Source organism: Mustela lutreola, chromosome 2, assembly GCF_030435805.1.
Source record: "Mustela lutreola isolate mMusLut2 chromosome 2, mMusLut2.pri, whole genome shotgun sequence".
In the NCBI taxonomy this organism is placed as follows: Eukaryota; Metazoa; Chordata; class Mammalia; order Carnivora; family Mustelidae; genus Mustela; species Mustela lutreola.
The window spans coordinates 50,811,473-50,839,159 of NC_081291.1; the positions used below are offsets into that span (position 1 = coordinate 50,811,473).

At 43.0% G+C, this 27,687-nt stretch overlaps 1 protein-coding gene across 2 annotated transcripts in view; it reads left to right on the forward strand.

The window, feature by feature from the left end:
• Window positions 1-9,717: 9,717 nt before the first annotated feature.
• The window catches only part of LMCD1 (LIM and cysteine rich domains 1), a 58,267-nt gene continuing 40,297 nt past the window's right edge, over window positions 9,718-27,687 (forward strand). Inside the window, exon 1 of one of the 2 annotated variants that reach the window (XM_059161573.1) lies at window positions 9,718-9,882. In XM_059161573.1, coding sequence (XP_059017556.1) covers window positions 9,841-9,882 — 42 coding nt within the window. In that variant the 5' untranslated portion in view covers window positions 9,718-9,840. The remainder of the gene's footprint in view (window positions 9,883-27,687) is intronic. The other variant, XM_059161574.1, reaches the window with a different exon arrangement.

Genomic DNA, 27,687 nt, shown 5'->3' on the forward strand with positions numbered 1-27,687 from the left:
CCAAAGTAACACAGAACCTTCTAATAATGAGAAATGTCCCAAACTGCTAGATCGGTCTGGTGAGAATGAATTCTTGAACACGGAAAGTGTCCAAGCAGGGGGTAGATGCCACAGCAGTAGGTGGTGTACCTTTGAGGTCCTGGCCCTCTGTCTGCTTTGGGTAGATGCCCACTAATTATCAGAGAAATTTACCCCTGCCTGTACCTCCTCACCATCTGCCACAAGCATGCAAGCAAAACAATGTGTGCAGAAACAGTCTCATGCAAGTTTCATTTCTCTGAGGCTAGAGAAGGAATGGTGGGGAACTGTTACTCTGAATCTCTTTGTGACAGACAAGGAAGAATTGGGGCGACATTGGAAGGGAGAGAAATCTTCTAGATGAAGGAAACTAGGGTATTCCTTTGTGCCAAGTAATGGGTCACATGCTTCAAACATGCTCTCTCTTTAAGTGTGGGGCCACCCCTGCAAGTATGGCTAATCATTTCCATTTTATGGCTAAAATAGTCTAAGAGAAAATTTAATTTGCCCATGGCCACAAAGCTAACAAGTAGTATAACCAGGGCTCAAACCCAGATATGTCTAACTTCAAAACCCTCACTCTTTGCTCAATAGTTTGCTGCCAAACCCAGTGAAGGAGATCGGTCAGGGTGCTGAGAGAAGGTGCTTAGGACAGGTGGATTTTGATGGGTAGAAGAGGAGTAAGAAGGCAGCAGCATGAAGTAAAACACAGGAGTATAGATCAGAATGCACTGTTCAGACAGGCAATTTAATCACTGAGCAAAGGCAGGTAACAGAAAGGAAATGGATCAAGCCAGACATCACCTCCTTCATAATGCATTCTACTTTTAGAATTGAACCCAAGCCACAGAACTGGTTCCAAACTACAAGGGATACAAGTTCATAAATAGGACCTCAGACTTTCAATCTAAACAAAACCCACATATGTCAGCTTTGCCCCTAAAGGTAATATACAGAAGCCACTTCCCTGTGATTTCAATACCCAATGGGGAGATGTTACCAGGTAAAGCAAGTTCATAAGGCTTTGGATAATTAAAATGCCAAGATGGAAAAAGGAATGAAAAATGTGATAATGAAAGAAGATGATGATGATGACTTTAACTGTTAATTTTTATCTTCGGTCTCCTGGGAAACAGCGGTGCTACAATGCTCCCGTCAATCCCTGGCTAGTCAACCCTAATGAGTTGAACAGGCCTGATTTTCCCCCATTTTATTCCAAAGTTCTAAATGGTTCCCATAATTAGGTTGTTGAGGGACACCTACAATTAGACCACAAGTGTTAAGTGTCTGTGTATGTGTAGTGAGGGGGGCAGCGGTTTATTTCTATTATAGTGATCCAGATCCTACACTCTAAGAATTAAATATGATCAGCACATGATGCCAAGGCTGGGGCTTGCTGGGACTTCAGTTGGTTCCCTGTACTTCTCATCACTACCATCTCTGCTGTCTGACACATATGGGTCCAAATTCCTGCTCCGTGACGAGCTATGTGACCTTGGGACCATTATTTAATATCCATAAGGATCAGTCTGCTGTTCTGTAAAATGAGAATAGTTTTATTCTTGCCTCAGGAAGATGCTGGGAGGATGCAATAAAATTGCCGCTGGAAAGAGCCAGGCAATCATGTTGGCTGTAGATCAGAAGTGGCACTTGGTACAAATTATCCTGAGCATGTCCTTTGAAATTGGCAATCCTCCCTTGGATAGGCCACTGTCAACCCACCACTCAACCTGTCCAAGCTAGTCCACCCTTCCCCCACCCCCTTCCCCCCCCTTCCCCACAGATCAAGACCATTCTTACAGTAGGAACTTAGAGCTGCAATATTACCCCTTTATCCTATTTAAGATATTTTCTCTTTAGTGAGCCATAGCAACATCTCACTCCCAGTGGGCCATGTAGAACACATGTATTTTCGTACATCTTGGCTGCAAAGTACATGCAGGTCAGCAAATTACAATGATTCAAGAGGGTTTACCTCAGCAAATTGCTTCAAGTTCCCCAGTGTCTCACATTCAAGCCTCATCCCCAAAGATGCAAGACTAGTTTCATGACAGCTGGAATCCTGGCATGGGAACAGAACATTTGGAAGGGCCATCAAGCTTAAGCCAAACTTTGCACATAACCCCATATTCACTCCTCACAGTGATCCCCACTTTGACACAGAATAAGACCAAGGCAAGGGGAGTTGTATATCCAAAGTCACTTACAATGTCTGAAGGAATCCATGGTTGTCAGCAGACCTACCCTAGGGAAGGTTCCTAAATTTCTGTCTTGTTTCTCCAAGTACCTCTAACTGGTTTTCTTGTTCTAATTAATGGGCCAAATCCCAAATCATTTCAACTACTTCACATGAAAAAAGCAGAAAAACTACATGAGAAACACACAGGGCCTTCTATCTCACCAATCCAGCAAAGGCCACACTGAGATCATCTCTAAAACCCACTTTGCTTCTGTATGGGTCAGGGTCCTGGCTAGAAACACTTGAAGGAGTAATCGAGGGAAGTTTAATAAAGGCACCATCAATGAAGGCCCGTAACAGCAAGAAGCAGAGACCATCCTCCAGGCGCCATGGGAGAGAGCTGTTCCCAGGATCACAGTTGCTGAAGCTAGAGGTAGAAGAGCATGACTACCACCTCCAAGATTCAGGCCAGTAGGGAAGAAGAGGAAAGATTAAATATACTCACCCTGATCTCCTACCAGTGTCTCCTGTTCCCAGGAAGACAGCAAAGTGGCACCAGCAAGGAGTCCATGTGTCAGCCTACCAGGCACGAGCTGGAGTAGGAGAGCAAAGAGTGGATCAGGAGGGAAACACAGAAAACATCCAGAACAATCCCAAAAGGTAAGAAACCCTGTCTTCCCTTCTGGTTCAAGCTAAGTCCTTACTGTAAAGCCAGGCAGCTCATGAGAGATCCCATCTGGTTTGGATCCTAACTAAGGAGCAGCTCTTTATACTCTTGTTCACCTGGCAAAGAAGGGAATGGGGTCCACTGCACCATCAAGTGGGATATATATCTGATACTCAGAAAAAATTGATCACTTGCTCCTAGTAAATAATAATACATTTGTGTTGTAGGTGGCCTTAGACATGATGGCCAGCTGCAACATTTTGACATAGCTAGAATCAAAATATTGGGCTCTGGACTCCTGAGCCAATGCTCCTTCACGATGGATAGATTCTCCTTATGTCCTTCATAGTCCCTGTCAGAGCCAGCCTATAAGGCAGAAGAATGCTTGGGTCCAACAACCACATTTTGTTTCTATCCAGATGTTTTGGCCTTATAGGCAAAGCCTTTTGTGATCTAGGAAGCCATCCAAAAATCTGGAGAAAATTAGATAGTTATTCTAAAATTAAAGTTACTGTAAGAAGGACAGGAAAGAAACCAAAAAAATGTAAGTTGTGAACAATTCACATATACATGGTATGAATGATGGCCCCAGTTGATACAAATTAAAACATATAAGTTCTTTGGGACATATTTGTATCAATTAATATACATTAAAATATACTATTTGGCTCAGGGATTATTTGTATCAGTTAATATACATCAAAATATATTAGGTGATTCATGGTTTATTCACATATACCTACTATTAAGTGTCGAGTATTTTAATGAATAAAATATGACTAAAAAGTCATAACCAAATAGAAGCCATCACTCATATTTGCATATTAAAACAACCATGCTACACCTATTACAATGTAACACAAAAGCATCATCATCAGGAGCCATGATTATTGGAGATTTCCCAAAGTGCCTGACATGAAACCAAAAGATCTGGGTTCAAGGTTTGCTTGGCTTATTTCTAGCTTTGTGACTTTGGGTAAATAGCTTATCCTTCCAGTGCTGTGCCTCAAACAGTAGACCAGACATGTAGTTATTGTTTCTCAGACCCTCAGTCTTTCCACCTGATGATGAGAAGTTGTTAGTTACCAGGCAAGTATCTATTAAGACCTTTTGGGTGTCCTGGCTGTGAATTAAATGGTAAATCAGGTACTGTCATCCCCCACTGCTTAGAACTCTATAACTGCTCTAATATGGTAGCCACTGGCCATAAGTAACTAGTAAGCATTTGCAATGTGGTTGATCTCAGCAGAGGTGTAGTGCAAGTGTAAGGCACACACCAGATTTCAAAGAGATAATATACAAAAAAAAAGAAGAAGAAGAAGAAGAAGAAGAAGAAGAAGAAGAAGAACATAAAACATCTCAGTAATGGTGTATATCAATCACAGGAAGAAATGACCAATTTGAGATATACTGGATAACAAAAATATATTATAAATAGTTCACCTGTTTCCTTTTACTTTTTTAAATGTGGCTATTAGAAATTTTTAAATGACATATTTGGCACACATTATGTCTCAGCTGGGAAGTACTCATTTATAATTCCCCAGTGCTCTCAGGAAAGAATTTAGCCTCCGTAGCAGAGTCCAATGTGATCTAGTCACTGTCTATTTCTCGGATCACCTTATGCATTCTCCCTGTCCATCATTACCCTCAGACATAGAAAGCCTGTACCCACCTTAATGTCTTTGCTCTCATGACTGCATCCTTCTGAAATTTCTTTCCATGGAGACTCTAGTCAGAGCTGACTCATTCTCCTCCTTCAGGTCTCAGCTCACATGATCCCTTCAAGTCAAGCCTTCACTGGACCAACTGATGTGAATGGACCACATAACCAGTGAATCTCTCCTCCATTGCTTCCTCCAAAGCACTCACTGCCATCCTCGATTACCTTATCTAATTATCTGTTCACCTATTTAATGTCTGTCTCCCTCCACTAGGATAGAAGTTGTGTAAGGACAGGAACTTTCTCTGTCTCATTCATGGTCTGTCTTAGCCCAGCTCAGGGCCTCCTGATTCACTGTAGTTCTTAGTTCAGTGTTTGTTGAATGAAGGAATAAATGAATGAACAATGAAAACAGCATGAATACAGAGTCAAAAATCCCAGTTAGGACAAACCCACTGATAATGACAATGACAACAATACTATCTTCCTTCAAGTGCTTACATTTTTCCCTGCAGTCAATCCTTAAGAATCATAGGGAGGTGGTGTGGAATAGTGGAAAGGACACAGTTTCAAGTTAAAAGTCCTAAGTGTGGGGGTGCCTGGGTGGCTCAGTGAGTTAAGCCTCTGCCTTCAGCTCAGGTCATGATCCCAGGGTCCTGGAATCGAGCCCCACATCAGACTCTCTGCTCAGCAGGGAGCCTGCTTCCCCCTCTCTCTGCCTGCCCCTTTAATATTTTTAATTTATTTTCAGCATAACAGTATTCATTGTTTTTGCACCACACCAAGTGCTCCATGCAATCTGTGCCCTCTCCAATACCCACCACCTGGTTCCCCCAACCTCCCACCCCCCGCCCCTTCAAACCCCTCAGATTGTTTTTCAGAGTCCATAGTCTCTCATGGTTCACCTCCCCTTCCAATTTCCCTCAACTCCCTTCTCCTCTCCATCTCCCCTTGTCCTCTGTGCTATTTGTTATGCTCCACAAATAAGTGAAACCATACGATAATTGACTCTCTCTGCTTGACTTATTTCACTCAGCATAATCTCTTCCAGTCCCGTCCATGTTGCTACAAAAGTTGGGTATTCATCCTTTCTGATGGAGGCATAATACTCCATGTGTATATGGACCACATCTTCCTTATCCATTCATCCGTGGAAGAGCATCTTGGTTCTTTCCACAGTTTGGTACTGTGGCCATTGCCGCTATAAACATTGGGGTACAGATGGCCCTTCTTTTTACTACATCTGTATCTTTGGGGTAAATACCCAGTAGTGCAATTGCAGGGTCATAGAGAAGCTCTATTTTTCATTTCTTGAGGAATTTTTACACTGTTTTCCAAAGTGGCTGCACCAACTTGCATTCCCACCAACAGTGTAAGAGGGCTCCCCTTTCTCCATATCCTCTCCAACACATGTTGTTTCCTGTCTTGCTAATTTTGGCCATTCTAACTGGTGTAAGGTGGTATCTCAATGTGGTTTTAATTAGAATCTCCCTGATGGCTAGTGATGATGAACATTTTTTCATGTGTCTGATAGCCATTTGTATATCGTCATTGGAGAAGTGTCTGTTCATATCTTTGCCCATTTTTTTTTAATATGATTGTCTGTTCTGTGTGTGTGGAGTTTGAGTTCTTTATAGATCCTGGATAACAACCTTTTGTCTGTGCTGTCATTTGCAAATATCTTCTCCCATTCCGTGGGTTGCCTCTTTGTTTTGTTGACTGTTTCCTTTGCTGTGCAGAAGCTTTTGATCTTGATGAAGTCCCAAAAGTTCATTTTTGCTTTTGTTTCCTTTGCCTTTGGAGACATATCTTGAAAGAAGTTGCTGTGGCTGATATCGAAGAGGTTACTGCCTATGTTCTCCTCTAGGATTCTGATGGATTCCTGTCTCACGTTGAGGTCTTTTATCCATTTTGAGTTTATTTTTGTGTACGGTGCAAGAAAACAGTCGAGTTTCATTCTTCTACATATAGCTGTCCAGTATTCCCAGCACCATTTATTGAAGAGACTGACTCCACCCCTAAACTACTAGAACTCATACAACAATTCAGCAACGTGGCAAGATACAAAGTCAATGTACAGAAATCAGTGGCTTTCTTATACACTAACAATGAAAATACAGAAAAGGAAATTAGAGAATCGATTTCATTTACTATAGCACCAAGAACCATAAGATACCTGGGAATAAACCTAACCAAAGAGGTAAAGGATCTGTACTCGAGGAACTACAGAACACTCCTGAAAGAAATTGAAGAAGACACAAAAAGATGGAAGATCATTCCATGCTCTTGGATTGGAAGAATAAACATTGTTAAAGTATCTATACTGCCTAGAGCAATCTATACTTTTAATGCCATTCTGATCAAAATTCCACCGGTATTTTTCAAAGAGCTGGAGCAAATAATCCTAAAATTTGTATGGAATCAGAAGAGACCCCGAATCTCTAAGGAAATGTTGAAAAACAAAAATAAAACTCGGGGCATCAGGTTACCTGATTTCAAGCTTTACTACAAAGCTGTGATCACCAAGACAGCATAAAAACAGACACATAGACCAGTGGAATAGAGTAGAGAGCCCAGAGATGGACCCTCAACTCTATGATTAAATAATCTTCGACAAAACAGGAAAAAAATATACAGTGGAAAAAAGACTCTCTCTTCAATGAATGAAGCTTCTAATAAGCCCTACCACCACAAAGCAATGAGCCTTGGGAAAATCAGATCTCTCACTGTTCCAACCTAGAAAAGATAACCCATTTTCTTCCAAAGAGAAGCAAAAGTAGAATAAGGCTGTGGTATAATGGCCATATTGCCTCCATTGGCCAGAACATCCCAAATTATAATAGTCCAACGAGGTGTCCAGCCAAGACTCTGACTATAGCTCCCCTTAAACATCTGGCTCAAGAGTAGGGTTCAAAGAGTCAGCGTGAGCATCTTTAGCCAGCAAAAGAGTAAGTAGTAGAAGGGACTAGGGGGTACCTTTCTGCCCACAACAGGTTATTCTCCAGAAAAAAAAGAGACTGAACCACCCCAAGCAGTAGCTCCTGATTCTCACATTCTAAGAGTCACAATATCTGCCTCCTTAGCTGACACAGGGCCCAAGGGCAAAAATAAGGAGGGGAAAGGGGTCATGAGTTTGGAGCTATACAGTGTCAAAGTTAGTAGAATTAGAATTATCCCATGGAACAATAATTTCTCAAGATGGGGCAAGAAGGGTGGCTGGGAAGCAAGTGAGAAATGACTTCACTGGGAAGGCTTCTGCCCAGTTTGCAAGGGATAAAGCATGTCTTTGTTACTCCTCTGGCTTCTGTTCCTATAACTCTGAAATATAAAGGCTTCTGGCATAAGATCCCAGTTCAGCACCATTGTTCCTAGGAGTTGCTACTGAATGGGCTGTTCACATGGAAACCTCCTCCAGGCCAGGCTTCTGGTGGCCACCGTTTATTTACACACCAGTTTAACGTGCAGCCCACCTTGGAAGTTTGGACATACTAGACTAAGGTGTAGCATTGCACCATCTCTTCCTAGTCCTGCCTGCCAGATCACTGCTGATTAAAAACAAGAACCCAACCTGTATTCATTTAACACACATGTTTCAAGTGTCCATCATATGCTAGGTGTTGGGGTACAGCTGGGAACAAGGAAAACAAACATCGATTATAGCAGATCCACAAAAGAAGGATCACAAACAGAAAGCCTTTTCTAGGAATGGGAAAAAGGAATCATAATTTGGGATTATTGGTCAAGATTTGGGATGGCTGGAGATGATGATGTGTTAAGAATCAAGATGGAGGAGGCTTTAAGAGGGAAAGTACCTCCAATAAGAGAGGAAGCCCTAGAATATGGCCTGCAGTTCCCCCACCCCCTCAAATTAGTCACATGAAGTACTATGAGACCCCTCCCCCTTCAGTCTCCTCTGCAACCTAGTTTTACCGAAACCCACTTGAGCCCTGGTTTCTGGCAGGGGGTACTGCCACTGTGAGTTACAGGACTGAAAACGTCATAACATTCTCCCCAGGGTAGAAAGGGGCTGGGGTTTAGTCCTTTGTCCTGGCATAGAAGAAAATGCCTCTAAGATCCCAGGTCTGTGGAACTGGCTCAGTAAAGATGTGAATTTTCAGGCCCACAACATGGCATAGTGAGGGAAGACCTTGCTCATATTGTCTTATGAGGCTTGTTACATTAGACGTTGCCAGGCAAGTCAACCCAGAGATGTGAGACATCCACAGATAGAATCTTGCTTGTCCAGATAGCCGTTGCCCAATTTATGGAGTTTAAGGAGAGTTTCCTAGTTTATGGCTTCTTGTCATCCATCATGTGTCCCCTCTCCCCTGGTAACTGCTCACTCTCACTAACTCAGATGTAAAGCCTTGACCAAGGGTTCAACAGTGGACCGGTGATCCTGAGTGTGTCCTCATCTACCAAATGCAAGTGATAATCACCACCATCATCATCACGGTGATAACACCTGACGGAATTCCAAAACTAGAAAGAAGATGTACCTCCGCGCTTATAAAATCAGGACCGTATCCTCCTCGCTGAAATGGGAGGATTTACACAAAGCAAGTTAGAAAAGGCAGATTAATAATTTACTAACATTAATTTAAAAAAAAAAAACAAAAAACAAAAAAACACCTAACTCACTAACTCACTGGGCTCTCACCTCCTGTCTGGTGATTGGAGGATTTGCCCCGGTTTGGGAAAGTTAGCAGGCCCAGTCCGCCGCGCGGCTGCACACCACCTGCCTCCCCTGTCGCCCCGCACCTCCCCTAGGACAAGGCAGAAAGGGTGGGAAGGGGAACACGGCTCAGCATTTATTTTTGGACCCAGCTCACTAAAAATACCTCAGCCTTCCTGTTTGATCACTCTCCCTTTTGACCTGAATGGATCGCGGGGGCCCAGCGGCCCTCCCCACCCTCTGCCCGTTGTCCTTTAAAGGAGAAGGGCGTGGGGACGGATTCCTGCCGCCTGCTCGAGGGACAGATGTGAGCCGCCAGGGCAGGCAGGGACCGCGGCCGCACTGACGTCAGGGCAGCGCTCGCGCCGCCGCAGCTGCCTGGACGGCCCAGGGCGCCTGGAGGGGAGGGGGGGGGAGCCGCGCGCTGCCATTGGCCGGCCGAGCGCGAGCGCCCGCGAGGATTGGCTGGCGCGGTTTTAGAGGGAGTCCCGCTCTCCAATTAAAGGACCCCGCGGCGCCGGGCTGCGCACAGAGCTCCCCCCGGGCCCGCGAACTTGGCCATTCAGCCAGTGCTGTCCCCGCTGCGCGCCCTCGCGCCTCTGCCTGAGAAGCCAGGCGCTGTTCCTGCACCAGAGAAGATGGCAAAGGTGGCTAAGGACCTCAAGAAAGGAGTTCAAAAGGTGAGCTGCGATCTGTCTGTACTTACCTACATTCTTCCTTTTCCCCATGTCCCTCCCCCAGGTTTCCTGGAGGCTTACCTAGACTAAGAAGGAAGCTCATTAAATTCCAAGACTTCCCAGAAAACAGAACAGTTGGGAGTACATATTTGAGCTAACAGGCACACACCCCAAAACTTACTCTTAAAAACCCTTGTGTAAAGTATTTGCAAAGCATCTTAGTTCTTCTATGATGCTAATTAAAATTTAAATAAAGTGGAACTTTAAAAAAAAAATAGTAATCCTATTGTCTGTAGGAAGAAAAATAACCCCTCCCTTACCCCTCCTGGGATTGAGGTGAAAGTTGAGGGGAGGGTAATATTTACTCATAAGGAAATCTCCCCTCTTGCTGTCATCCTAGTGTTTTGTTTTTCACACACACACACGTACACACATCAGTTTCTTTAGTTGGTGATGTTGGCGAGGGCAGCAGATCCAGCACATGGGAACTAATTTCTGTCCCCAGGGTCTGCACGTTTCCCTTTCAGGAAGATCTGGCCTGGAGCCCAGAAGGTCACGGGTGATTCACTGCAGGAGGGGCCTGCAGCTGTGCCTGTAGCTCCAACACCCACTTACCTGGATGCAGTTGGGAGAGGGCACAGGCCAGAGGCTTAGAGGACAAGTGAGCTGGAAGGGAGCAGAGACAGACAGTCTAAGCCAACGGAGAACTGAAGCCCAGGGTTTAGAGAGGTTGCTTCCAGGAGGCAGTGGTGCATAAGGAATGCCTAAGGCACTGAAACCCTGGCCCTGCCACTTTTTAGGGGCACTGCTTTGACCAATTCACTTTTCTGTGCCTCCGTTTCCTTGTCTCCAGTTTTGGGGATGGTAGACCCTGCTTCTCTCCCAGCAGCAACAATAGCAGCAGTACACTGTGGGTTAATCTCCCAAAGCAGTCATTTTAAATTCTTGCAGGGCAAAGCCCTCCTCAGACCTCTGCCATTACCTGTGGAATAGAATAAGAGACATGAAAAACAAAAACAAAAAACAAAGGAAAGGACAGGAAAGAGGAAGAAAAGACAAAACCCCCGAACATATGTCAGAATCAAAATAAAAATGCAAGCCACATAACTTAGAAGCACAGAGTTCATGCATCTGATTTATAGCTGCACCATTACACAGCTGACCTCCCCACAATCCCACACAGTCCAGCGGACCCTTCTGAATGTGTACACCAAGTCAAACTTAATCAGGGCATCACTCTGGAAGGTACCATGTCCCATCACATTTGCCAGACTCTTTGGAGAATCCAGGTCCTCTTTCCATCTATGGAATTCTCCTAACACTTTAGACCTCGGTAAGATACCTGTTAATTTCTACCTACTAACAAGTCATGCATACACTGCTTTTATTTCTTTATACATGTTTCTAAACTCCTTGAAGACAGACCTTTCTGGTTCATCTCCGTTCCAACACAGCATACCATACACAGCAGGACTCAATAAACGACCAGTGAACCACTGAATATCCATCCAGCTAAGACCATAGTTTTCGCAGACAGTACATTTTGTACGTGAATGTTTTTTAACTTGTGGCAGCACCAGGATATTTTTGTGTCTGAACAGCCTCCCCAAATTCAGCTGAGGTAAAAGAATTTGGGGCTAAAGGGGCCAAGCCCCACGGTCCTCTAGAAACTGAGGTGATTTGGGGTGGTTTTACTACAAGCAGATTGATAGATGTGTGAAGACCCAGTACATGGAAACCCTCCTCCTTCCTGAGGGCCAAAGCCACCCCTTGGAGGAAGCCTTGTTTTTATTTTTCCTTTGCATCGGTGAGTGTGATTATCTGGATTAGAGGTGGAACATGTTCCCCTTCTTGTCACCCTCTTGTGCCAACTTCCTTGGCCTGCAAAGGGTTTATTTTCCATTTAGATCCAATTACAGGCTTAGAGAAAGAATGTGGTGGGTAGAGATGAAAGGGTTTTTTTTTGTTTGTTTGTTTTTAACTTCTTGGGACGATGGCAATGAGGAGGACAGTCACCACTAGGTAGGTGAACCAATGTCTTCAACTCAGAAAGTCAAGAGAAGGGAGCTGGGGAGAAACTCTCCTTGCTGAATGTTATAAGAGTGATTAAACACCGTGTCATACCAACAGCATGCTGAAAACCTTTTACTGTATATTTACTCTTTAAATCTGCAGCAGTGGGGGGGGGGGGATGGTTTATAACATTTGGCTTCAGGATGCTTAATCACACTTAGGCATTTTGAAGCGATTTCATAGACTCTCACTTACAAAATGGAAACGGGTTTAAAATGGCATACAAACTGTCTCTACTGCCCCAACCCCAAGGGGAAGTAGGTTATGAGGAATCCCTAGCAGCTGGAAAGTCATAAAAAGTTCTTCAAGAGAACATAAAATCCAAAACCTGGAGTTGCTTTAGAGATCGTCTAACCAATCCCAGACGAACTGAGAGACTCACCATGGATCATATACCTAGTTACTGGCAGAACTTAGAAACAGCTACCTGCCTCCTCTCATCTGTGCTATGTTAAATGCCGCTCTTGAGCCATCACTTGTTTTTCTACTGGGAGAGAGAAGGTCTCCTAGTACAGAGAGTTCCCACAGAATAGTCAACATTCCTTGGTAATAAAGGGTCTGGAAGGCCAAATGCCATTTCTTTTGGTGGAATCAATCACTACAGTGGATTTGTTCTTCTATTGTTTATTAAGCATATTTAAGAATACTGCTACTACTATTCTTGGATCCAGAGTGAGTCTCATACCCCAGCTCTACCACTTAGTAGCTGTGTGCTCTTGTGTACTCCATAATTAATGTCTGAGTCTGTGCCCTTATCTGAGAATTAGAGAGGCAGTAGCCGCATCTACCCCCCAAGGGGTCTGTGATCATTAAATGAGATAATGCATAAAAAGGGCTCAGCCCAGAAGCTGGCAAATAGACTTAGTTTTTATTGTTGTTATTGGTATATTTTGATGGGTGTGTGAATGTTCAAAGGGGTCTTTTGGTGAAGGACACAATTTTCTTTATGAATATCTCATCTGAAGAGCAGCTAACTTTCATTCATCTGAACCAAAGCAAGTTGCTCAGTTTCAATAAGCCAAACATTGATCTCATCTTCATTCTACCCCAACAGATACAAAATCTGCTTACATGGCACAGAGATTACCAGTCATTTCACTATGGAGTTATAGAATTTTAGGCTTGGAAGGGGACAGGGAGCTCTCTTCACTTTTTAGGCAAGGAAACTGAAGCCCAGAGAGGTCAAGCTCCATATTTGAGATTGCTGAGAAGATGGGCTGAAGCCAATTTAGGCTCTGCAACAATATGGGCCCGTTGATTGCTAAGAAGCCACTTGCAGGAATTTAGAAAGGACGAGAACAAAGGGATCTAAGAGCATGTCCACTGTGGACTATGCATGTGCTAGTAGACCTGCTCCAAAGGGTTCTCTTTTCACCCCTCAACGCCATGTCAAAGGAGTATTAAATGATGATTTTAAGTGCATTGCCAGGCTCAGCTGGGCGTCTCCCCACACCCTTCTCTGCATTCCCTCCCTCTTGGCTTTCCTGTCCTCCAGCTTCATCCTCCCCTCTGTCTTCAACCCTTCCTGCCTTCACCTCCAGTTCCTGCAGCGTGTAACACTGCTGGCACGTTGCCTGAGCGAGCTGATCCAATGTAAACATGGCTCCTCAAGAATGGTCGTTGGCTCCCTCAATCTTAAAAATATATCAAGCTGTCACTTAAAGACTGTAATAGCCAAGACATTGGAGACATGCCCATAGGTGTATAAGCAACCTGGCCCAAAAGACAGGCTTGTTTTAAAAAAAAAAAGAAATTATCCAAGTCCTTCTTAAAGGGTCCCTGAAAACAAATGCTGAAGCCATTACTTTGTACATTGAAGATGCTTGTCACATTGTGCAGACATGTCTGAATATGGGGGGTTAGGGGTTGAGGATTGACTTTCACCTGGGGTGCATCCACCACCTGGGGTGATGGGAGGCAGGGAAAGACTTAATCATAGACCATCTCTAGGCTTACTCTCAGCCCTCTAGGCTCCAAGACCTTCTCCTAGCCAGGACCTATGCACAATTCCATAACCAGACAGTGGGTAAAGGTATTCCCTTCGGAAGGGCCTATGGTTTGATCTTCTCTCCATATTAATTAGCCAAAGATAACAAAGGATAAAAAGAATGGGCTGAGTCCAGCAAAAGCTGGGGATCAAGAAGGAAGGACATTGACACAGGCTCACAGGTGCATCATTCTTTCTCACCCCCATGCCCGCCACTTCAGGTGAGGAGAAGGTAAGGAGCAGAGCAGTGAGGGGATAATTCCTCCTGCAGCCCACTGGAGTCAACAGGACTCCAGAAGAGGTATTCAATTTGACTTTGACTTTGGAAAGAATCTTTTTTTAATTTTTTCCAACTTGTACATTCAAAATAGTATGTGAATAACAAAGTAGAAATCTGGCATGATGAGTATAAACCTTGGGAGTTCTTATATCCCCAGTGTTCATCCAACACCATTTAAACACCATTTAAACATAGATGATGAGAAAAGTTTTCTGGCAGAGGTTGAGTCAGCCTAATAATTATAGGCATTTATTTATCAGTTGACTTTGGACAGGTCACTTTTCCTAGGAAGTAGCAGACCTGGGATGAGAAACATTCTTCCTTTTTCCTTCAGCCCAGTGACCTTTCCTATACACCAGACTATCTCCCGAATAACAAATAATTCCAGAAAAGCAGGCTAAAACTCTGTTCCACTAAAAGTAGAATTGTGGAACAGCTTTTCAGGACATCTAGAAGGAAGAGACAACTGTTGTTCTTTAAGTGCCTTTGTTTGGAAGTACTCCCCCCCCCCCAACACAAACACACACACACACTCTTTCTGTTGCTATCAGAAAGAGAATTTGGCTGGCAGCTGCCATGATCTTGGTAGGTACAGGGCCACCAACCACTTCTACAGGAGTCTCTCAAGATTATGTTATTTCCATAACTTCACATAGGATATTTAAGATGTCCTAAACCCATTCTTGGAGCTTTGTACATATCAGTGGTCTGGATCTGCAGAAATTGTTTTCTATATAGCTTTTAAAGAAAACATCAAACAAGAAATTGGGTTTCTGTGTGAACCAAGACTCTTTTCAGTGGCCAAATCCTGAACTTGGTTCCTAGGCCTAAATATCTGGTGTGGAAACTTGATGGTGGTTTCACAAGAACAGAAACAGAACTAAAACAATTACAAAGCTTTGTCAGACTTCCAGATCAACTCTTCACTCATTGTCTGCTTCTTTATATGAGAAGAAAACCCCTTTCCTTTTTTTCTCAGGAGAGACATGTTGTCTCTTCCTTTCACCATTTGTTTGGACTCTTGTCCCCCTAAGAACTCTGCAGGAAGACTCACCCATTCTCTGCTAGCATAGACAAATTCAAGGAAAAACCAGAGGAAAGACCTCTCTTGAGTGCATGGAGGTGCTTGAAGTTTCCCACATCCCATTTTACCTCAAAGACTAACATGCAAAAATGTGAGTGTTCTCCATGTGAGTAGATTAAGACTAAGTTTACATGATCATATGATGGCAGGTTAGGAACTCAAACCCAGCCTTTCTGATCCCAAAACTTAATCTCTCTCCACTCTAAGGAAAAATAAGAAGGCTTTCCTTAGAAGTAGCAATCTGGTAGAAAGGAGCTCTGATTATCACTGTGCACTTCACTCAGAGATCAAGGTCTCTCTACACATTAATAGTCTGATTCAGAATTTGCCCAGCACTTATTACCAGGCATTTGTACCTCTCTGGTATCTCTTGGTCACTAGTAGGTATCTGCTGTCACCTACAATAAGTCAAAGCCATTTCCAGGTAGAGAACAAGGGCTTTCTAGATTTTTCCTGGTTCCTGGTTTTCTAGAAGTCTAATTGAAATCTGAAGGGAGGAGGCTGGTAGACAGACAACCTAAGGAAGCATACAACAGTATCCTAAAATTACTGAAGAAGCAGTGACCCTTGGCCAAAAATAAATAAATAAATAAATAAAAATTAAAAAAATCCTAGAGATCCCAGTCCCAGAGCTTCCAGGAAATTTTAGCCTGAGGATAAGCTTGGCCTCTGGAATGTGTATCTCTACATGCCTGGTCAGCCTGACTCATGGTCTACCCAATAACACGTGAATCAGGACCAAGCAAAACATAGCCAAGCCCCCACCAGGACATGCTTTAAAAGGAAATAAGATCACTGAGGGGGAAAAAAGCAAAGGCTCCATTTGGCGAGTCACCCTTTGGAAGGACAAAGAAGTACCAGGGTCCAGCCCATGGCGGCTGTTTCAAATCCACATGATCTGTTTATGGGATTTTTTTCCTCCTTCTGTTTTAAAACATTAGATTCTTTATAAAATTAATCTTTGGACAAAAATGCAAGTGAATCTTTATTTAAAAGAGCTGAGCAGAATCTAGGGATTGGCTTCGTCAGTCCCTTTGTGCTGCAGTTGGGACGTGGGAGAGAAATAGCATATCCAGAATTTACAGGAGACATAACTGAGGGATGCACGGACTCATAGCATCTTTTATGAATGTGGGAGGAAATGGTGTGTTCTATATTCTGTCACTTCCATGCCCAGGATACTCTGATTTCATGTCAACTTCATATCTTCAAACTTCAGAACGTCAAGTGAACATTTTGGCTATGAACTTAGCTTTGGCCACAAGACTTAGAGGCCAGTTGAGAGGTAGTTAAATACGTGGCCTTTGCAAGCATGGAGATCTAGATGTGACTTATGGTTCTGCCATTTACTGGATCTGCAACCTCTGCCAAGTTGCTTTTCCTCTCTGGACCTCTGGTTCCCTGTTTGAGAAAGAGAGTTAACAATGGTTCTACATCTAAACAATAGTTGAAGAGATAAGGCACACCAAGTACCTGGATGCCTAGTACGTGCTCAAAAAATATTTCCTCTTGCTTCCTGGTATCCTCTCTCTTCAGTACAGCACAGAAGTCCCATAGGTAGTTAAGTGCTGGAGCATGGAAAACCAAGTTCAGCTTACCTACGTCATGTCACATGTGGCTTCTAAGATATCAGATTGCAAGACCTTCTCTTTGTAGCTAAACTTAGACTTAGCCATAAATACACTCAAGCTGCATCATATGTAAAATTGTGACAGTGGCAACAATTTGCTTTGGGTGGCTTGTTGCTACACTTCTAAAAAGCAGTCCTTCCCTTGCCTGAGACCAGACATTGGTCCCAACTGTGTGATCTTAGATAGGAACTTACCCTCACCAAGCCTCAGAAGTCTTGCTTGTAAATCAAGGTAATAGTCACTCATTTCTTCATTTAGCAAGTATTTATTCAGCATCTATCATGTGTCAGCCATTGTGCTGGGTGCTAGACAATGGATAAGAGAATTTTGGTCCCTTCCATGTAGACTTGAGTCAGATGAAATTCATTTTTCATAAAGGTAAGATAAGGCCAAATCCTGTCAGCGTTCTGATTCTGTGTATTTCTTGACCATCTGTATTGTGTGTGCATGTACACACAATTCTTCTTACACAGTTAATTCTTCTCTTTTGCTACCCACCCTCATATTTCTGAGCACTGCACACCTCTAAGCCACACCGAACCCCAGTCACTTTTACAGTGTAACAAAGGAATGAGTGTGATAATTCTCCCAGTATTTGCATATTTAAAAGATTTATATATTTAGCTATTTGAGAGAGAGCGTGAACAAGTAAGGAGAGGGACAAAGGGAAAGGAAGAAGCCGATTCCCTTCTGAGCAGGGAGCCCGATGTGGGCTTAGCTGAAGGCAGACACTTAACCAACTGAGCCACCCAGGTACCCCCCCAACCCCAGTTATTGCATTTTAAACAGGGTACTTAGTGATGAGCAGTCTGGGGCAGAGAACTCCTGGCAGCTCCCAGGTGCTTCTGGTGACCAGCAGCCCCTTCAACTGCCTTGCAGACATGATGGTGGACACACTGTCTGTGCCCAGCCTATGTCCTCAGAGGCAGCCTAACACCCCAGGCCCTGTCCTTAATGGTGTTGATGGCAGGGGCACCAAAGGACAGAAGCACAGAGAAAGGACTCTTGGCTGACTAACACCCCATAACCCGCCCTTAAGACGACAATCTATTTGGGCTGTATGACTAAGTGGCATGTCCAGGTACTGATTCATGAGGCTGACTACCAACATAACTGGCCTAGCTGATCCATTGGCTGGAAGAAGTGGAGGGAAAGTGGAGCCCAGCCCTGCGCTCATCCTGGAGGAGAGCCGTCCACCTGCCGAGGCATTCCTGTGCTCTGCGCCCAGCCCTGGCACTGTGGCCAGCCAGTGTCCTTGTTAAGGGGATCTAGCCATAACAGGGGAGGGGGAAAGGGGCCAGTATTTGGAGGCTTATTTTAGAGGAAGTCAAGGGGATTTTTTTAAATCCTGTAAGCAGAGAGGGGAGATATTTTTAAGCAGGGATCTATGGACAGAATTAAGGGTATCAAGGAATGTAAATGAAGAAAAACTGCACCCTTATATATGCAGCCTCTGATTCAGCATTTCCTTCAATTATGAATGAAGACAAAAGCCCTGAAAGCTTAGCAACCCCTTGACTTTTTTTTTTTAAACCAAAAAGCTATTGTACAAGACATTTACATTAGAAAAAGATAGCTGGATATAGGCTCTGTGCCATTGATACCAATGGAAATCTGATACTTTCCTATGCTGAGATCAATACTTTCCAGCTGAGATTGATGTCTAATGTACCACTTATACTGGCCCATGTTTGAAATAACAAGAAATCCACTGCTAAGTCTTGTTAATTAATGTAATAAAGGCATGTATATTACTAAATCATAGATCTGTTTTTACATATTGGTACTATTTCAGTAATAGTGGTTTTTTCTGTCATCTTACATATTTCATGCATTTAAAACATTATTCTGGGAAGGGATGCTTTTGTGTCAGACAACCAAAAGATCCCAAATATATTAAGACCTCTGTCAAAATAAAGCCTTAGCAGTATTCTATACACATATACATAAATAGGTCCAGCTGTAGTGGACTGAGATCTGAGGCTCTTGGAGCAGACAAACTGGGTTTAAATCCCAGCCCAGCCACTCATTTCCTATTATCTTGGACAAGCCACATTACCTCTGAGCCTCAGTTTCTTCATCATTAAAATGGGCCTGAGCGTTGTTGTCTCCAACAATGATCTGTTAAGTTCTTAGCACAGTTCTTGAGAAATAATGTTGCTTGTTAAACAGGACTTACCTCATGAGAGCTCATGAGAGCAAAATGGTAGGGAAAATAAAAACCTTACTTTGATGAAACTTATCCACTTCTAATTTGGCACACTTTAAGAAGTTAGTCTGTGCAAACATATATGCAATTATTACATGCCAGGGACTAAGGGACTAAGATGATCAGTGGAAAAGTAGAAGGAAAAGAATCTCAGAAGCTGATGGTTTCAGAAAAGGAACAGCCAGCACGACCATCAGAGAGCAAACAGTGCCTACAGACCTTGATCAGAAGTACATGTGGAACTGAGGGAGATCAGAAGAAGCAGTACTTAACCCCACCTGGGAGGTCAGAGAAGGCTTATCCAGGAGACGACATCTGAGCCGAGTGTTGAGAGACCAGGATAAATGAGCTGTTAGGAGCAGGTCACGGTCCAGCTTTATGCTTTCCAAGTCTGACACGTATAGTCTCCATCCTACCTGACTTCTAACTTGGGGAATATCCTCCATCTTGAACTGTGGAGAAGTACATTTCCATGTATCCATCCATCCCCACATACGTGTCTTTTATTTTCTCATCTGAGGACTTGCTCCTCTTGCCTCTCAACCAGAACACTTGAGAGTGATTAGGGTAGCAGGCCCTGCCAAAGTGGCACACAGAAAACTTTATGACAGTGGCTTGAGACTCTCCCTGTTCCAGCAAAGGAGATCCAGCCGACTCAAGCCCCCTGGAGTTTGAACTTTTGCAGGAAGATTTAGGTTCAGATAACTGAGAATATGCAATATCAATGGGAAGAAAGGAACACACACACACACGCACACACTATGAAATTCAGCACACTGCATGTATGAGCAGAACATGAAAATGGTCCAGAATCTCCCAGGCATGTTTGTGCACCCCAAGTTTTATTCACCCTTAGACTCTGACACCATAAATGATACTTAGAGGAAAAATCCCAACTAAGACTCTTGGATGAAATAAGTGAAAGAAAGTCAACCCTTTGAAATATGGAACTTGTTTAACGAGATCCAGAATCTTACATCAAAACAATTCCTCTTGTACAGTTCTTCAGAGTTCTCACTTGGCCTGACAATGTGGGCTCCTCGCTGCTGTGTGTTAGAGCAGGTGAAGCATAGGAAGGAAAAACACATGGTTTGGATGTCAAAAAGCCACTGGGGTGATTGTTCTTGTTTTTTGCTAGCTGTATATGGTAGCATATATGTATACGGTATGTTAAAAAAAAAAATCCCAGATTATTCCCTGTCAGTTATCTGGAAAATGAAGTTATGAGGATCATGCCTATGTTTGCAAGGACCTAAAAAGAGGCGAACTTTGATGGAAAAGCTGTGTTTTCCTTGGGTCTCTCCTCCTACAGAGCCAACAGGCCTCAACAGCTCTTGGGGAGAGACGTAATAGTCACACTATCTAGAATGGTTGTTGTCACCAGCCTCCACATCCCAGGCTGGGCCCTGACAAGGAAAATCATCATACGCTTATTTGAATAATGCTTCTACTGTATATTGCAGCAATTACAATTAATTTTTAGGAGATAGAAAGGGCTCAGAGTTTCTCTCTAGTTCATTCTCCTTATTTAACAAACAAGGAAACAGGTCTAGCAAGTCAGGTGACTTGCTCAAGGTCACAGAGCTAGTTAGTGGAAAAGCTGGGGTAAAAATTTGAGGTATCATAGCATTTCAGATTCAGAAATACTTTGAAAACTTTATTCTGTTCAACCGTCCCATCCTTAGCCTTAAGCATGAGGTGAATTGGACAGGACAGCCAGATGCTCTGAGAATACCACTGACCAGCATGCGTACCTCCTGAAGAGACCTATTTTTTGAACCCCTCTAAATAGTAGAAGTTCATCCTTATCACGAGTGAAAAATCTCTCTCTCTCTCTGCAACTTTTTCCCATTGCTTCTGTTTCCCTAGCTGCTCAATTCAAGGATGCAATGACCACTTTTTTCTAATGTCCCAGTTCTGGTAACTGACTAAGTCCTACATATTGTTCAGGATTAAGGTCAACGCATCGTTTCCTGGGTTAGTTCCTGCCTTCTGGGAGACCTAGTGTCAGCATTTAGCTGAGTGAGATGGCCAACAGACAGCTCCCAGTTTTTGTTTTGATGTGAGTTTGGGGACTTGCCCAAGGGGACTTGAGTTTGCTAACTTCTTCATCTGAGCAACATATTTACCTCTCCTAATCGCACCCATTTGGGAAGGTCACTTCTATGCCACCAAACTAACCTGTTTCTCAGAGGAGAGCTTTTACAGTACAAAAACATGGCAAAAGAGAAGGGGATAGGCAATCCTAAAGCACTAAGAACTCCAAACCCACATCATAAATACTCATGAAAATTCAGTACTTGTCCACATGTAAAGCACCTGATTTATAAAGGGCAAAAGTCAGGAGGAGGTGATAAGAAATCAGAGAAGACTAAGAAGAAAAAGAAGAAAACTGTGACAAACAGAGGTAATATGTCTTGAGAAAGCTTTAAAAAATAATCACAAAGTTATCATAGTTTATTACTGTGTGGAATTCGAGAGCAGTAAGAAAGTAATGTAAACTTTATATCCTGGTGACGTTTCCATCTGGAAGGAATGCTCAAAAAAATAAATATGAAGGCTGGTCACCAAAACCAACTTACTTTCATTAAAAGATGCCACTAAGAAAATAAAAGACAATCCACAAAAATAGTCACAGTACATATATGTGACAAAGGATTATATCCAGAATATATAACTAACTCATTTAAATAAATTTTTAAAAAGCAGTCCCATTTAAAAAGAAAATAGCTGGAGATTTGAACAGCCATGTCACAGAAAATGTCTAAATGGCCACTAAGTGTAGGGAAAGATATTCGACCTTATTACTCATCAGAAAAGCACAAAAGCACAATAAGATAGCATTGCACGCCCAGAAGAGTAATAAAATTAAATACTGACAATAGCAAGTGTTGATAAGGACGTGGAGCAGTTAGAATTCATACATTGCCAGGAAGAATGTAAAGTGATACAGCCACTTTGCTGGGGCATGTGGGTGGCTCCGTTGGTTAAGCGTCTGATTCTTGGTTTGGCTTGACGCATGATCTCCTGCATCGCAAGACTGAGCCCCATGTGGGGCTCTATGCAGAGTGGGGACTCTGCTTGAGGATTCTATCCCTCTGCCCTTTCTCCTATGTGGACGCATGAGTGTGCGCACTCTCTCTGTTTCTCTCAAATAAAAAAATCTTTTAAAAAAAATGTTTAAAAAGATACAATCACTTTGGGAAACTGGTATGGACAAAGAACTCATAGAGGGTAGAAAAGGGTAGAGAGAACATGAGGGCAAAGGACACAAGACAGACCTGGAATAGAGGAAGTGAGACCAGCACCCCTCAGTGGTATCCTTACCCATGTGGTTTAATCTAAAACCTTGGACCTATAGACCAAGATCAGAACTGGCATAGTAGGAGTGGGGACAGAGGTATGGGAGGGAGACTTTTTGGCAGATACAGGAAGCATGGGGAGATGAAAAGGAAATGAAAGTGAGAGGGTTGGGGGAGGCACTATTCCAAACCAGACTCTGAATTTTTAATGTCTGGTCCCAAGTTTTATTATCCTCCTGCAGACTTGCCTATGAAAGGATTGGCCTTAGGATAGTGAACGCGCCAAGGCTTGATTTGTTTCCTTCCTTCAAACGACTGACTTGAACCTTCTTCTGACCCTTGAGGCCCCCCTCTTTCTGGCTGGAAGTCTCTTGAGAACAAACTCCAGTGATTTCCATGGTCTCGGGAGGTAGTTGGCTCAGGCCTCTAGACGACAGCAGCCGCATCTCAGGAGAGTTGGCCCTCCTGAGAGACAAGAGCCAGCAGGACGACTGAAAATTGGCTGAAGTTTAGTCCAAACCACTTATAGCTCAGACCCATATCGACTTTAAGTTTCTAGTCCTTGATGAATATTTATACCAAAATAGGGCCAGTGGAAAAGTTCCATCTGTGTGGATTTTAAGAGTTTTGCCTTCCCTCAGCCACGTTGACCAAACTCAGGAAAGTAGGGGAGTCACTGCCAAGTATATGCTCTTTGAAGTACAAGAAATTCTGAGAAGGCCCTGGACCCATCATATTTCTTCTCATCCCGAAAACTTAGATTTGGCACTCCTTTTTTTAAAAAAGTACTTAATATCACCACCTCTCATAGGCTTTATAATTTTAGCCTAGTCCTGGACACCATGAACACTCATTTGAAAGGGTAGGGTCTCTTCAAAATTTTGCTGGGTGAAATTGTTTTGCTGGTTGGTGTTTTTCCCACTTTTCTAAAATCTGGGTGGTCCCATTAATCACTTTAACTCATCTCTTTACTTTGCTAGCTGACAAATGGCCCCAAATTTTCTCTTCAGTTTAATTAGTCACTCCATACTCCTCAGAAGCAACAACACAAAAAATTTCATTAAGTTCTGCCCTTAAAATGAGGGACAAAAATAGAAGCTTTGCTCTTGCACGAGGCATATTAACTGCACTTACCAAGCACAGGCCATGGGCCAAGCACCGTGCTACACAGTTTTCCTAATGTTTACAGAAATCTCATTTTACAGATGAGTCAGATTCAGAGAGATTGTGTAAATTGCCGTGGTGACATAGCTAGACGATGAACATGAATTAAATGAAGGAAGTTCAATCCATAGCTCTCCTTCTTCCCTCTATGCCATTTCTTATGTATATGTAACATGTTTACAGGGTTCCAGAAAGATGGGCCACATGAGAGAGTAGCCCTCAGGCTCGGACCTTTTAAAAGACAATGGTATTAGCTAGAATTTAATGATGTTGTTTCATATTTGTTGTATTTTTTATGGTTACCTTCTGTTTTAATACATTTTAGAGGTAAAGGTTTTTTTTAAAGAAATAAGTTTTTTAAGTAATTTATTTAAAGAAAAATAATCACACAGATGGCATATTGAGGACAGAATTCATGAAGCAGCAACATAGGGTTTCATAAACATCTAATATTCAATTACCCCTGATCTCTATAGCACCTTATAGTTTTCTCAACATCTTATATGCAGTGTCCTATTTGATTCTCACAATACCTCCATGAAGCTGGTAGGAATTATGATCCATTTTAAAGGTGAAAAAAAATCAAGGTTCAGAGAGCAGAAACTGCTCACCAGGGTCACACGGGTAAATGATAAAGCGGCCAGGACTTGTGTTCAACTCCTCCAGTTCCAACATGAACAGTTCTCCCCCAGTGCCCCGCCAACAAATCCTTTCAAGGGCAAGAGTGGTTAAAGGGATATTCCAAAGCAATGAGCCAAGACTAAAAATGCCATGGAAAGTCTACAGAGCTTAGCAACTCTCAGGCTGGCCTAAGTTTTCGATTTCCCCGTGCTTATATATATTCTGTTTCATGGAGAAGCCTGCAGTTGCTACATTCTGAATTGCTCTAGAGAAGTCTGATTTTCTCTCTCTGGTGAGTCGCCTTCCAGAAGGCTCAGAAAATGGCTCTCCCATCCTGGGAGCATCTCCTACCTTTGGGGGTACACCACAGATGCGATGGCACAAACTAGAAATGGGCCCCTCAAAGAGGAAACGCTGGCTTCTGCCCAGAGAGGAGAGCATTTCTTTCCATGTCTACTTGCCTTGAACGACTGACCAGAATTCAGACCACAGGTCTGGGTGACTGGACGGGCAGGAATACCATAAACCGGGGAGAACCAGTGGGTTTGGTGGCAAAGAAGGTGAGATCCAGTTCCCATCAGTCTACCCAGGAAGAGATTCCAAGAGCTGAAAACACTTCTGCAGATAACACTGAGAGCCACAGAGAACTGCTGAGGCCATCAGAATGGATGGATGCTAAGAGAGAAGCATGTTGAGAATCAGGAGGAGGTCAGAACCAGTGCTGGAACCTTTGAGAGGAGGAGGGAGCCGCTGAGGAAGGCCAGGAAGGGTTGGGCAACCGAGGGAGGCTAAAATCCCAGAAACTATAGGAAATCAGTGCCATTCTTGTTTTTCCATCTCTTCCCGCAGGCATCGGCCTCAGATGAAGGATACCTATTTTGCATTAGCTTTTCCCGTAAAACAGATGAAGCATTGATCGAAGGCAAAAATGAAAATGTTATAAAAGAAGCTAGTCAAACACATACATGTTCACTGAGGCGCTACTATGTGCAAGGCAGTGTCTGAGGCACTGGTGGTAAAGGAATAAACTCGATTCACGGGGACCCTGCCCCACTAGAGCTTACCGTCTAGCAGGAAAGGATGTCATTAAAGAGTTATATTCAGTATTGGATAATTACAACCGTGATGAGTACTACAAAACAGTATAAAATACAGGGTTTTCTAAGACCACATGAGAGGGGTACCTGGAAGACAAATAGAAGTCAGGTGAAGGGAGAGAGACGTGTTGGAAGCAGAAAGCACTGCATATCCCAGAGGAATATGGCATCTTTCCTGGGCCATGTGGCTAAATGAATATTCTGAAATTATTCAAGAGATAATTTTCTGGAAAGTGACTTGGCTTCTGGAGTTCTGATTTTACATTTTAATTGTGTTAGATGAGCTTCAAAAGGTGAGTCCTTGAAAATGAAATATTTGCCAAGTGAATGACCATCTGCTAATTGCTGATTCATAAAACTAGGCACAGAAAAATGTGACCTAAATACTCTTTTCACTTTTGAGAATCTATGATTTCCTTGTATCAGATTTTCTTAAACATAGAATCGCACTATATAAAGTTATGTACAACTAGTTCATGAAGGGGAAAATCAAGGAAAAGATGAAATATTTGAAAAACATGTGATGGTAGGGACACCTGGGTGACTCAGTTGGCTAAGCATCTGCCTTCAGCTCAGGTCATGATTCCAGGGTCCTAGGATGGAGTCCTTTATCAGGCTCAGTGGGGATCCATCCCATAGCTTATCCCTGTACCTGTCCCTCCCCCTGCTTCTGCAGTCTCTCCCTCTCTCTCTCTCTGACAAATAAATAAATAAATAAAATCTGAAAGAAAGATAGAAAGAAAGAAAGAAAGACAGACAAACATGATAGCGAAGAAAAAGAAGAGGGAAGTCATTTATAAGAAGGGTACTTTTTTAAACCGAGAAACTGTCTTGCTAGAGGCATGCAAAACACAAGTGGTTTCTTAATATCCAGGCACCAAAGTTGGCTTAAGGAAATGCGTGTGTCTCAGGGTTTCCATTGTCATAAGCTTATCTAAGAATTTACGTGTGAGATTCCCACCAGGAATCATTTGCATAAGCAAAGGCTCCAGACTTTTAATAACAGTGCTATATTTTTACATGGCACACATGCTATTATGATATTAAGATTCAGATAAGCAAGATTAAAAATTCTCCAAGTTGGTTTGCTAAGTCTCTCCATTTCTAAAATTATCTCCAATAAAAGTGTGTTATCCTTAGATCAGTAATTCTGCAAGAATTCAGACACACGTATACACACACACACACACACACACACACACACCAAATTAACATCCTTATAGGAAGACATTCTTAAGACATTAGGCCACTAAAATCAAGGGTCATATAAAACTGGGGAGGTTTATAAGTTCAGTATTGCCTGCCTCAAACTGACAGTCTTATCCAAGAGGAGGTGTCTGCTAAAAACTGAAACCTAAGAACCAAGAAGCCAATTGGATTTTAATTTCCAAGTATGGCCTGAAGGTATTAGGCCTGGGGACACCAACAGCCTGTTCTCATTTAGGAAATGGGGGGAGGGGAGAGTCAAGAAACCCTACAAGGACTTTATTTTCTTTTATCTCAACTTCCCTCAAACCACTTGGTAAATCTCTGATAAAATTCCCGAGAGGGTTGGATAACTTCTGGCTCATAGCGAGACTAGTGGTTTTACTTACATCTTCCCAAGAACTGGCAGGGCCTGTCCATGAAAGAAAAAAGACAAGTTTAAAAGAGATAGCACTGGAGCCTCTGGAAACAGTTTGGCAAGAAATGCCATGTCCCACTCTTGCACTACGGGAATCTCTTGCACGGTCAATGAAAACAATGCCCACACTTTAGGAACCTAGTGGTCTCAGAAGATCTCTAAAAAGTCTGGACGTGGGGGAAGGTAGGAGGACCCTCCTCCTATTCCTATTTCAAATAAGCAGGGTGCCCCTCAAACAATGGGCTGACTTGTCTAAAAGCAGGTAATTCTCAAGAACAGGAAAGGACGATTTCATCTTTCACTTTTGTGCAGTTCACTATTTCATGGTAGCCTGGGAAGTGCCTGTGAGTAGTTCAAAGGGAGCTGGTGTCAAAGGAAAATTTTAGTTCAGTCCTAAAAATCCTATCACTTCAGTCCAGCAGAGTCCCTTATACGTAAAATTTGTGGACCTGCTTTGGATTCAACCATGTGTACCCATTAGCTGTCAGCAAGAAGCTGGTGGCCCAGAGGCTGGTTTCCTCTTCCCTTTGGTCACCATCATTTTTGCTCTGCCAAAGGAGTGTTAAACAAAGGAGTCAGAGTCCCGAGCTGGGCCAGGCGATTTCCTGCATTTTCCATGTACAGCCATCACAAGGATGCCAGCCATCAATTGCTCAATTTAGGATTTGGAACTTTCTGCCTTGTTCTGTACTCTTCTTTCTCAAAGTGACTCCAGCTTGTTTACCTTTGAAAGATA